The following is a 14,046-nucleotide window of genomic DNA, read 5'->3' as shown; positions in this document are numbered from 1 at the left end:
AAGAACTAAAGCACTAAGGAGATATTTTAGGTGACATTAGTCTAAGAAAAGCAATTAATAGAAAAGATAGATAACACAGAACAATTAGACAAATTGAAAACCAGAAACAAACAACAGGAGTGTACCTTGAAATGGTTTTGCATGAAACAATTTTTTTTTTCTATTGCATGGCCAAAATTTCAGTTTTCTATGAAGTACTTTCTATGAAGTACTCCACCTAACTGGAGTACTGGTCATACGTAAGTAAGTCTAACCCTAAGACAGAACAACACATAATACTTTAATAAGTGCCACTCAGGTGTGTCAGTGTCCAGTAGACATCATACATAGAACAGTTGGCTTAGATGATCATTGTACCTTCCTTCCAACTGGACTATTCTATTCTCTTCTAACAAAAATGAGCTCTGCATCTCAATGCAACTCAAACTCTGCTCCCTTTTAAGTAAAAAATTATTTTATAGGAACAGATGTGCCCTGCTTCTTCCTAGGGGTCAGAACTTGGCCTTTTGTAAATGATAATCCTTCAAAGTTATTTATGTCTTTTCCCCTCAGGACGTGTTTAAAAATTTACTGGACTGTTTTCACCTTACTGTCTTGTTTCTTCCAAATGACATTTAGGTAAATATGAAAAAAGACAGTAAATCGTAATATTCCAAGTAACTATCTGTTCTATCAGCAATAACATCTCACTCTGACATACTGTCTCCAAGTATCTATCTTCAGAGAAGATGACACACTTTGTTTTCCAAATATCTGGATTTGATAAATCAAGACAATAATTTACAATGCAAAGGGAATTGTTCACAATGTTGCTTGAGCTCTGTGGAAAACAACATTTTATCTTTGAACTGTGTGCAATCAGGTGACTTGCCCTATATATTTTTAAATTATCTACAATATCTGGTTGGCCCTCTTTCTAGTGCATTTATGAATGATAACAGCAAAACATATTCTTGGGCTTTCTCCCAGATCTGTTGAGTTTTTCATATCCTGGATGCTTTTACCCTGAAAAATCTTCCTGCTTTCCTTTATTTCCCAATTAATAATGAAGAATATTTCAGCAAATCACTGGAAGTAATGAACTATTTCCAGTGAAATAAGGTAGTTTTCAATGAATCGTAGAACATATGTTAATTTAATCAGCTGCTTATAAAAACTAAACAGATATGATTTCTCTCATATGTGCATAAACATATTGGGAATACCCATTCTGTCTTCCATATTTCCGTTGATTTAATTAATAATATTACCTGAACTCTATTATGAGGATCTGGGAAAAAGTGGGCAGTAATGACAAAAGAACTTGAAGTAATGATCTTTTACTTAAACTATCACTCTCACTGCAAAGTTTTGAATTAGGAAAAAAAAATTTGTTAATATTTGCATGAACTGATAACAAACCAGAGATTTCACAGAGCTGAGATTTCTTTTGGAGAAGCAATAAAGAAACAATAACGTGTTACTGACTATTAGAATTCACAGCAGCATTGTAAGAAAAGACGTAATCGATTCATTTCTGTCTATTGATAATGTTTGGGGCTTACAATGAAAGAAAACCTCTTTATTAAACCCCATAGTTCTGCATTTTTAAAACAAAATATCAAATTAAATACAACACAATTTCGAAATCTAAAGCAGTGATGTAGCAAGAAATAAAAAAGCAAGTTAAATTCAGCACTTAATGAAGTTAATTTAATTGCATTTACCTTCATTTAGTCATAACATCACTCCCCAGCTATTGGATCTATATAACCTACGCCAGTGCATACATGTTTACATATACTCTCTAATGTACACTGTTCCTAAAATTCAAAGCTAAGATAAGGTGCATCTTGGAAAAAAACCCACAACTATGTATGTTTGAAGTCTTTATCTCAAGATAAGAATTTGTAAATTTTTCAGTATTTATAACTTATGGTGGATGTTCACCTTAATTCCATAATACATCTTATTATTTTTTTCTACATTGGAGCTCAAACTATAAAATCCCATTCTGAACAGCTTTACTTGCAGTATCAAGTCCTGCTAATTACCTGAATGCATGTGATGCCTTGTAATTTAATAACTGATTCTACGGGTGAGATTTTACAGATTCCGCTGCATGGAATCATTAATCTATATTAACCTACAAGGAATTTATTCAAAACTGTTGCTCCCAGAAATTATTTAAACCATAGTAAAAGGAATGAAGCAGCAGAAGTAAACTGTCTTATGTGAATCTTCTATATACACCATAAAAATATCCATAAAACATGGTTAAACCATGTGATAAATAAACACATGATATATCAGGCAGCAAGATTTGCTAAATATTAATACTTAAAGGTAAATAAACTGTTAAGTATTTTAATTTCATAGTTGCACCATATGAGAAACTGGGCTACTTAATCTTATTTGATAAAGCATTCAGGGAACAAACAAACACAGAGAAATAAAAATATTTACTTAAATGCAGCATAAAGAAAAAGTCGTTTGCAATGTACCTGTAGCACCTTCCATCTTGTGTTCAGGTCTTCCACACAGCTGAGATTGTACTGGGAGAGTTGGATATCGGAGGGAGTGAAGCGGTGAGCGAGGTCATTGACTTGATGCACCTTTTCTTTAAGGGGTACAAGTTCTGCTCGATAAACCTGTGTGAATTAAATAAAACCATAAATAAAGATAAGCCTTAACTTCAAAAACTATTGGTTCTGCTACCAGCTGATTAGTAATGTAAAGATAATACATATCAAACTGAAAGGAAGGAGCATATTGGTCACAGTACAGTTATCAGTCTTTTTGTATAACTTCATATAGACTTTAGATCACAAGGGTAAGGCCCAGCATTTCAGAAGGTGCTATGGAGGTGGAACCTTCATAGCCATTTTTGGCCAGTTAAACCACATTTCCAAACAGCACACCCACCGTGATGTGCACTGCAGAGCACGCTTCTGTCCTGCCTCATCCTTTACATGTGTGTAACACATATTCCTTTGGGATTGATGGGAGAGATAAGTACTGTTTAACACAGGAAAAGAGAGGATGACAACTGTTCCCAAATAGAACAAAGGAAACAACAGAAGCAACGATAAAACTATTACAGACCCCACTAAGGGCATGATCTTACCCTAAGTATTTTACATGTAACAAACAAAAGGTTAGAAACGGGAAGTACAAAAAAAAAAATTGCTATGAATCCCAACCTGGCCTACATGACTCATGAGTCTCATGCTCTTACACATAGCTAACAATTTTAGTCTAGCTAATAATTTCAGTAATGCATTTGAAAAACAGAAACTGCTAGTTACAAGCTTCTTGTTTTTAAAAGCAACAATCTGATGATGATGCTTTCGTGACACATATGGGTACCTTCAGATAAATTCAGGGCATCATGACTTTGTGTCAAAGAAAGGAATCTCTATGTAGATCTTCCACTGCTGCATATCTATCTTTTCTAAGGAGACATTTATGAATCTTTAATGTGATAAAATATGTCAAAATGTAACAATGAGTCATTTCTAAGGGACAAATTCTATGATTCTCAGGAGTACGTTTTGTTGCAATATGATGTCTACACACAAAGGCAGAATAATTTACTTTCTATATTAGTCTTGCTTTCTAGCTCCTTTCTCTCATTTTTAATATAAACCACATGTGGTCTGCATCTCATAACAGATAATCAAATAAGCTGAAATTGTTGCCTAGTAATCTTTTCATCAACACGTGATGCAAAATAAGGTAAAAACAAAGACCATCCAGTATCTCAGGGAACCTTAAGAGTAAATAGTATGAAGACATTCATAGACATTAGAATGCCATAAACAGCACTAAAGGTAAACATCATTGAAAAATTGTTCCTCAAATGTCTTTCAAAACCAGACTTCGCTTCCCTCAATGTGGTGGTTTCACCCTAGGCCTTCCTGGAGACCAACTTGTAACCAGGAAGGAACTAGAAAAGTGATCACGGAAGTATTCCATGCTATTCCTTTACGTAACTGGGGGTATAAATAAAGCCAGCAGGAGGGATCGCGCTCTCTTCCTCTCCGGCGAGGTTCGAGAACGGTGGGTCCCTGTTTCGGTCGAGCTTATCTAGAGCCGAGGCCTACAGTGACTGCCGCTATCCGCTTCGCGTGAGAGGAGAGCCTTGGGCCGCGTCAAGTCACTCTGCCTGTTCGAAGGGAAGTGGTGAGATTTCTGCTAGTTTACCTTCGGCTGGCTGTTTGACTTGCTCGGTCCTTGCCCCTTTTTGTCTTTCTCCCTTTCCCTTCCCCTTCCCCCCACCCCCCGGCGTGTGTCTTATTTTCTTTTTGTGTATCTGTCTCATATGTAAAATATATATATATATATATATTTGCTATAGCTTTGGCTGCTTAGTTTTTTTTTCCCTCTTTTCCCTCTCTGGGAGGCGGGTCCTTGTTGTAGAGTTTCGGGGAACTTGGTGGGAAGCCAGCTCGAAACTTGTACACTCGATTATGTTAAATTACCCTACAACATAAGGAGTTAGACTGATTTAAGTGACACTTGTGCAGTGAATGACTCTAATGATAAATCTATGAAATACACCATCAGAAGGGGTGTGCATTTCGCAAAGAGAAACACAGTGATGCAAGTGCCACCACGTGACAGAAGATGCATACATTGAGTTCATGACATAACAGTTGACTTCCCCATTTCATCAGTTTTAATACCATTGGAACACAACTGACATTACTGCAGAGAATACTGAGCTACAGTTTAGTGTCAAGTAAGGTCTGAAATACAAAGAAAAAGAAGATAGCTCATGTTTGGTTTTGTCCCACAGAGTTATATATGTGCTTACCCTGAACTCTTTAGTTAGTAGTTGAGTTCAGAGAACAAACAACATGGTTTAAAAATAGACATTTGTTGTTGCAAGGTAAAAACCTCAAAGGCTGAAGAGATATATATACCACTGTGTGAACACTTCGCTTGCAAACAGTTATTTCACTGCTTTTTTTCCTCTGATCTGCTAGTTTCATAGCCCAGGTCCCTGGCCATGACTCTGTGGCTTATATTTGGGATGATCAACTCAGTTCCTCTAGTGTTGCTTGGTTTCCAAGATGAGAGAACACCTCTAAGCTAGTGTCACCAAGGTCCACATTGCATATAAATACAAATATACATTTGTATATATTTAGAGATATTATAATATATATAATAAAAGTAATATATAATAAAAATTAAAACACACAATAAATGTATGTATATATATATTAAAAAAAAAACCACTGGTAGAATACATGCAGATCAGTAGATGCAAGGATCAGTTCCCACACTACAATGCTCTTTAATGCAGTTCCTGCATGAAATCAAGTTAATTTTCTATTTGTATGGCAATAGGAGCAGGGTTTTGATTGAAAAATTTCACTGCTTAGGCAAAGCACACAGGCTTAAGCTTATCAAGCACTTGTTTTTAAACATATATTTTAGTCTCTGTCTGATTTCAGACCGGTTACTTACATCTGCAATGTTGACCTGAAAGCACTGGTCTCACTTGAATACTGACATAAACGATTAGGTAACTCACACAATTATTATACCATTACTAAGGTGAAATAGAAGAACCTTCATAATTAGTCAACACGCTTTTTTGACTGTAAGTTATTTTACACACCAGAAAGGCTACAGCACAGAAGCAAGTCACAAAAACAGAAATCAAATCATAGAAATAAATATGGAAGTAAAGAAGAAAACTTATCTTCGATTCCCTCTCTAATCAATGTCTTTATTAATTTTTTTTTGTGCTGCAAGGATAATGATCTTTCCAGTGTGATGCTAATTTTCCAGTGTACAAAACAAAAAAGCTTTTGCTCCATCTTTAAATTCGACATTCTGTATTCTATTATCATTAAGCCTGAATTTTTACCAGTATTTTTTATTAGTTGGACAAATCAAAACATAACAAACAGCAAGAACATAAAGCGAATGCTAGTCGATGAACAGCTACGTAATTAACACCAGCAAGCTTACAATTAAAAACTGCAGTCAGAAAAAAATTATCCATAGAAAAAATTGGCATATGAGATCATATGGTTAAGAAGTCAGTGACTATAAGGCTTCTTTAAGCAACAGTTTATCACAGACAACCACTCCATCAGTCAAAATACATGATTTTAAAGCTGGGCTTTTGTCTCAGAGTAAGTGAAATTCAGTGTGAGTTCTTATATTTTTTCAATGAATGTTTGAACAGGTTTACTGAATAATAATAATTTCTATATTTTCTACAGTACTTGGCATCTGTAGAAGCAGAAATTTAGAATTTTTACTGGATTGTGATTTTTATCAGTATGACTGAAATGTTTAAGAGAAATATTTATATTTTTAATAATTAGTTTGTATAGTAGAAGACTGATTAATTTTTTTCTTTTTGTTTTTCCTTTTGCATAAAACCCACTATATATATAACAGGTTTATATCAGAAAAAATTGGTAACTATATTGTTGATAATTTAAAAACAAGCATACATGGGGAGTAGTAGAGTATTACTACCACAAGGAGACATGTCTGAACCCATTAAACTGCTCAGGATGTAAATGAGTTCACAGTGTGAACAGCAATAGGACAACCAGCCCCAAATTATCTTCATTATAATTGCCCTTATGCAAGAAAGAATTTCAATGGTTTGTGATACTGTAGGTGGTAGATTGGATTTTAAATGATCCATACAGCCTTGTCAGAAAATATTTTGAAATCCCTTGGAACATTAGTAAGGACTCTAGAAGACACGTGCCATAGACATCCTAACCAGACATATATTAAAAGTCTAGAGAACACACAGTGACCATAATCAGTGAGATGAAAAGCTCATCTTGCCCAGTCCCTTGTCTGATAATAGCCAATACAACTGCTTAGGGAAGAAGGAAAAGGAAAGCATCAGCATCCCTGCTCCTTGCTGTACTCTTCCAGCTTAGCAAACTCTCAGAAATTATGGAGCCAGAAGCTGTATTTTTATATCAAATGGACCTCAATGGAATCTTTTTCCATGGAATTATATACTTCAGTTTGGACTAACATATGCTTTTACTATTCAAAATACCCTATGGTAAGGTCAGTATTTAGGTTAAAGAACCATTTCCTTTTTGATTTTTTTTAAACCTAAGACTAGAGACTCACTTGAGATGTCCCTAATTCTTAGCTCATGAGAGACAACACCCAACCATTCTGAGTGGACTTTGTGCTTTTGTGACATCTACAATCCTTGCATATTATTTTTAGCTTCTTCTTGTTAAATATATAAAGACCAGGATATATTTGATTACATGTGGATATCTATAGGTATTAACATCTGAGCAAGTCACCACATGGTCCCTTTATATTCAATAGCTAATCAAAACCAGGAACTGAATATTATGTAAGGTTTCACAATAAGATGGTATGAATCACATTCTGAATGACAACAGAAATGGGTAGATTTTCATTGACTATACTGTGAGCTTAGACAACCAGCTCACATGCAGACAGCTACCTGACAGATGAGAAATTACATAAGACACCATTTATTCTGTCCTTGGTTACATTTTATCTAATCTGCTATAATCTTTTTTATATTTGGGATCCAAAACACTTCCTACTATATATATGATAGAGGTACAACAGGGACTTGCACTATGGCATCATGATACTTTCTGCTTTCTCAGTAATTCTTAGCATTGCATTTGGCTCCATGAACAGTCCTGAGTATTGATGTGATGTTTTCAGAGGATGTTATGATTCCAAGACCTCTTTCATGAGTGTTAAAGGAATGCTGAAAGGCCTAAAGAGCTCATTACTGTTTGGGATAAATTTGGAATAGCTTTTTTCACATGTTTTGCTTGAGATTTATCAGCACTTTATTTCATCTGCCATCACTTTGCTGACAGTCAGTACTGTGAAGTTTTTCTATAGCTGTTTGCAATCTGTCCTCACCTTAAGTACTGTCAATAGGTTTGTATCATCAAAATGTGCCAATGCATTAATAATTTTTCTTTCCAGTTCATTTATGTAACATGCTGCACAGAGTAGACCTTCTGGAGCACAATCATCTCCTTCTGGGAAAACTGACCTGTGCTTTTTACTCTCCATTTTTTATAGGAAATTACCAGATAGTTGCTTATTTATCCACATGAAGACCATCTCTATTATCTCACCAGAACTTAGTTTCTTTGCTGGAAGACTTTCTTAAAATCCTTGGGGAATGCCAAATGGCCTATACCCCCTTAGCAGTATGTTAATGTTTCCTTCAAGGCACACTAGGAGATGAAAGGCACAGCTACTTTTACAGAACAATCTCTTATCTTTTTTTTGCAGTATATTCTTCCCAGATTTCCTGGTCTGTAGGTCCACAGGCCTGACTAGATGCACTATTTAAAAATTATCCCCGTTTTTGCCCTGTTCCATTTCTCATAAAAAAACTAATTTTAAATAAGAAAATGCTGTTAATAGATACAGGTATTTTACACTTCCATTAGAACACTTCACCAAATACTCATCTGCCTCTGGTGATTTGATGTTCTTAATCATGACACTTTGTTCTTTGTATTTTTGCTCCAGATAGTTTTCTTTATTACTTTCTTTAGCCACCCCATCTCTCTAGGTCTTTATGAGTCCATTCTAATGGTTGGTTCTTAGTGTCCAGTGTCTTCACAGACTTTGTCCTTTTGGTTTCTTTCCATCAGGTTTCCTCATTTGTGTGTAGCTTGCTTTCTGAAAACTGAACATTGCTGTGGTGGATTTTTCAGGTTATTTTTTGTCCCTGCAGAGATGCTGACCTTTAGTTCATAATGATCCCCATTATGATAGAAATGTTTTGAACTTGCAGTGCTCTGTACCAAGCAAAATCTTTTCCCTACTGGTTATCCTCTTGGAGTTTCTTAACATTATGTATTTTCCATTTAGTGCTGGAACTTCAATTCCAAAGGGATTTTAGGCTAGTGTCTGTAATTACAGACCAATTTCTAACATATTTTAGCAGACGCAGGCTAAGCCTCTCAAAATTATTTGCAAGTCCTTTTCTGCATATTTTACATTAAATTTGCTTGTGCTTTGGATATCCTATTCCAAGGTAGTAAAAGCTACCAGATAGCCCTCACCTCTTTCCAGAATACCAACACTATTAATGAAAATTTGATGATTAGGTTTTTTTCAGATGTCTTTTCTTCCATATTTCACAGGCCACACTGGTGGCTTTATTCTATTTTTATTTAGGAAACCCTAACACAGGCTGACTTCCTCTTTGGAAGCCTCCTCAATGTTCAGAAGAGAGATAAAATAAAAAAAATCTATGTCTTTTTTTTTTTTTCTTTTAAGGAGTAACCAAAAGGAAATGGCTTTTGTCAATGCCATGAAAAATTTGGGTTTTCATTTAAGATTCATAAATCAGTTCCATAAAATCTGAAAGGAAATTCATGTCATTTGAGTAGAAGAGTAAAAAAAGTAAACAAGCTTATTTCAATAACAATAGAGATATTATATACTTTGCTAGCCTCAAGGAGTTTCCATTGCAAAATTCATAATGAAGTTCAGGAAGGATCATTGACTAAAATGCAATATTCCACTTAACCCCCTGCCTCCCTCAACCACATGTGCAATAGCTTGCTAACAAGTCAAACACAGAGTTCAGGAATCCAACCAAAATCGCATCAAGTGCCTATAACTTCCAACTCACTGATATTAATGGAAAAGTGTGACTAAATCCCATTATGCCATTTGAAAAATACACCCTGAATAGGAAGTGAATTTTCAGAAAAGTACCTATTCCTTATACACACAGAAAAATTAAAATGCAGGCGGGTTTTTATTTATTGTTTGCTACCGTAAAATGTCAGTAGGTCATTAAAATTTCTTTTTTTACTCTTACTGTACTTATTCCTACTGATCCCAATACCCACTATTTATGTTTAGATGTAGTCCACGGGAGACAATCTCAGTGCCTTGTCGGAACAAATAGCAATTATGCAGCTGTATTGAGAGTATGCAATCATTGTTGCTTAGCACTAACGACACTGATAAAAGGGAATTAACAGCACTCACATACAAAGTCATATATTCTTATGTACACCTCAGTAGTGTACTGAGATTGTGTTGGGCTGTATTTGTCTTAAAAATTGTTTTCAATAAACAGACACCATCTATTAATGATTTATTTGCAATTGCTATGCATTTGTTCAATCCCAGAATTCAAACAAGGAATTAAGCTTTTCAATTATGATTTAAAATACAGTCAGTATTCCTATTGGCTCCTACCTACCTGAAAATATTTCTGAAGTGAAAAATAGCTTGGGAGTGTATTCATGTTTTGATGTTATTTTGTCCCTCATGTGCCTTAACAACACTTGGACTTATGTTTACAAGTTTAGAAAAATCTCTGTGAGACCACGTATGAACAATTACTGTACCACTATAGTGGAATATTGTTTCCCAGCTGTATTGTTCTCAGTCATCCTGAACACATAAAGACTCATTAGTGTTACCCATACTCATGGGAGAAGTGACCATGAACCTCACAGAACATATATTGCAATACCCTTCTCTTGCTAGAATGAGAAGTTAAAGGAGACTTTAAAATTCATTTCCCCAATCCATTAAATAATTTAAATGTCCAACAATAGCTTCTGGAAGTGAGTCTCTATTTGGTTATAGATGAAACAGCCATAATGTCTGCTTGAGATGTTAAAGGTTATTTGGCATAATCTCTAACTTTTTTTCCCCTCAGATTGTATGGACTAGCAATTATAGCTTTATCAGCCTTCGATTTGAACACTATGTAGGTTTGTTTAGAGCACAACACTGGAAGTTAAAATTGATCCCATAGTTAGTTTCTCCCAGAGGTTATAAATCCAAGACTTTGTTAGATACTATCCTCTTTCACTAACTTTCACTTTTACAAGCCTAAACCCAAGGAATTTAAAACATTTTTTATTGATCTTTTAAAAGGGAAGGAAAAAAAATTAAATAATTTGAAAATCATGACAAATCATCTCCAGTTTTCCAGCAATGGTATTTACTATTTATGCAGTTCATATCTAAATTTTATAAAGGACTAAACATTATAGCATCTTTTTAGAAATTAAATGTTTTCCACTTCCTAATAAACTTGTCAAGAACATGCAAGCTTGGACATGTACAAGGCTAGAACACAAATTTCTTACTGCTATTAGTGATTAATTGCATAAACATTTCTAAATATTTTTTGTATTTCAACTGAAAATCATTGCAAAGGTATGCACTAAAGAGAATGTTTTCACTTTCACAAAACTCTAAACTGTCCTGAAAACTATGGTGTAAAAATTAATAAAAAATTCTAAGTAGAAAAGACTAATGAGTAATTAGATAATTGGTTTGTCATCAATCTCCTAGTTTTGTTGGTGGGTAATATGACTTTATTTATTGATGATTTCATACAGAGGTTATAGCCTAGGAAAATGTAATCACTTACTAGACCATGTCATTTCATTTGAACATACTAGTAAGGGTAATTTTCTCTAAAAGGAAGTAACAAATCAAGTACCAGATCCAGAACTTAAAACAGGGTTAACAGTGCTGTTGCAGAAACACAGAATCACAGACTGGCTGAAGCTGGAAGGCTTCTTGAGATCATCTAGCCCAGCCCCTCTGCTCAGAGCAAGGCTGGTGAGATGCAGGTTGCCCAGGACTGTGTCCAGTCAGATTTTGAATATCTTCAAGGATGGAGACTCCACCACTTCTCTAGGCAACCTGTGCTGGTGTTTGAACACTAAGTGTTCATATTTAGACGGAATTTCACAGGGTTTAATTTGTGCCTATTCTGCCAGTGGACAGTACTGAAAAGAGTCCAGCTTTCTCCTCTTCATTCCCTCCTATCAGGAATTTATACACACTGATAAGATCCTTAGCTGCCTTGAGTCTCAAGGCTGAGCTGTCCCAGTTCCCTCAGCCTCTCCTCACAGAAAAGATGTTTCAGTCCTGTAACTATATTTGTGGACCTGCACTGGACTTCTTCCAGTGAAGTCCACATCTCTCTTGCACCAGGGAGCCCAGAACTGGACCCAGCACTCCAGATTCGGCCTCACCAGGGCTAAGCAGAGAGGAAGGATCCCCTCCCTCAACCTGCTGGCAATGTTCTGACTAATGCACCCCAGAGTGCTTTTGGCCTTCTTTGCCATGAGGGTGTGTTTCTGGCTTACAGTCAGCTTTTTGTCTACCAGAACCCCAAAGCTCTTCCCTGTAGAGTTGCTTTCTGGCCAATTGGTCTCAAGTGTGTACCGTTACCTGGACACAGGACATGGCCTTCCTGCTTGTTGAACTTCATGAGATTCCTTTCAGTGTAATTTTTCATTCTATCAAGGTCGATTTGAATGGCAGCATAACCATCCAGTGTATTGGCTGTTCATCCCACTTTTGCATCAACTGTGAAATTACTGAGGGTGAGCTTTGTCCCAGGGAACACTTAAGTAATGCAGATGTGAAATTATACTGACCTGGTATCAACCAAAAATATACCCCACTTATGACTTGCCTCCAATAGAACTGTCTTGTCCTTCATGTGCCTGGAGATGATTTCAAAGATTAGTTGCTCCATCACCCTGCCAGGGGTTGAGTTAGGCTGACTGACCTGTAGGTCCCTGTGTCCTTCTTCCTGTCCTTGAAGATGAGAGTGACACTTGTTCTCTTCCAGGATGCGAGAATGCCTCCCTGCTGCCATGACTTTCAAAGATAACTGATAGTGGCCTCTCAATAACATCTCTCAACTCAGTTAGCACTTGTGGCTGTATCTCATCAGGACTTTTGTATGACCAGAATTAAGAGTATGAAAAGTCCATCCCCCTATATGTTCCACTGTGGATATTTCTGACACTTAATATGAAGCAGATTTCAAGAAAAGGCCAACTGTGCCTACAGAGAAAAAAGTCTGTCTCCCTGGTCTGTGAGCAGCACTTATATAAGGCAGTGGCCTCATGCCAGCCTGATATTTTCTTGAAGAATTCCCTCATATAGAAGAGACTCCCGCTAGCACTGGCTTATGTTAAACCTCAATTCTCATAACCAGTGAAAGAGACAGAAAAGAACATCTGGCGTTGTGAAGAAAATATGAAGTGACTTAGGAAGAAAAGTTCTCCTGTGTCAGATGAATTTCTGTTGTTGGGGGTTTTTATACCAGCAGCAGCTGCAGCTAAATGAGAGCAGGATCCATTTGCACAGCAAGGTGAGTGGTTGCCCTACACCTGGGCCACAGCAGGTTCCCAGCACTGACCTTTCTGTACCTTAGCTCACCTTAGTGTCCAACTGCTGAACTGTTCATGGGCCAGAGCATATCTTCTGATTTTATATTTAAAACTGCACAGGGTTGAATTGTCCCAGGACAGCTTAACAGTCTCCATCTTTTTCATTCAAACTGAGTTGGCTTCTTCTCTGATGGGTTTAGTGTATTCTCATTCAAATTTCATTGAAACCTCAGATTGTCAGCTGCTAGTTCAATATGCTACACTTAGCTTCCCTTTAAACTCACCCTGTATTTTTATTTGATTCCAGTGATCCTGGGGACAGGCGGTGTTGAAACAAAATGAATTTCAGCTGATTTGATTTTCCATCCTATATATTTTTATAAACTTAGAAATGACCAAGCAAGAGTGCAGTAGAGTAGAATATAAATCCTCTTCTGGGATAAAAATAGTTCAAACAGAAAATATCAGGGGAGAAGGAAAATCAAATTCCCTTTAAGTCCTATCCCATTCTGAATTCCGTACTTCTGAATCAGTAAAACATTACATTTTTCAAATGTTATTTCCTGCAATTTGGAAAACTAACTCAGTATTTCCTTAAAAATAAGGATATTAAAATTTCAATAGGAAAAATGAAAAATGAACCAATGCCAGGTATTAATTTTCTTCTTTTCTGAACTATCAAAGGAAAAAACTTAGATGGGAAAAAAAATTATATCTAGGGGAAAATATTTATTTATTAGAATGTCTAATTTAATAACCAGAAACATATTAATAAATAGGTGTACTTCTCCTGAAACACATATCACTTGGTTACTACAATTTTTTATCTATCTATCTATCTATCTATCTATCTATCTATCTATCTATCTAT

At 35.9% G+C, this 14,046-nt stretch overlaps 1 protein-coding gene across 11 annotated transcripts in view; it reads right to left on the bottom strand.

Moving 5' to 3' along the window:
* DMD (dystrophin) overlaps positions 1 to 14,046 on the bottom strand; it is a 918,699-nt gene that overhangs the window by 159,457 nt on the left and 745,196 nt on the right. For all 11 annotated transcript variants that reach the window (XM_027636380.1, XM_027636395.1, XM_027636430.1 and 8 more), the window contains one exon: positions 2,484 to 2,630. In XM_027636380.1, coding sequence (XP_027492181.1) covers positions 2,484 to 2,630 — 147 coding nt within the window. The remainder of the gene's footprint in view (positions 1 to 2,483; positions 2,631 to 14,046) is intronic.

Source organism: Corapipo altera, unplaced genomic scaffold (assembly GCF_003945725.1).
Source record: "Corapipo altera isolate COAL_440 unplaced genomic scaffold, ASM394572v1 0, whole genome shotgun sequence".
Classification (NCBI taxonomy): domain Eukaryota; kingdom Metazoa; phylum Chordata; class Aves; order Passeriformes; family Pipridae; genus Corapipo; species Corapipo altera.
This window is presented reverse-complemented; position numbering and strand designations above follow the sequence as displayed.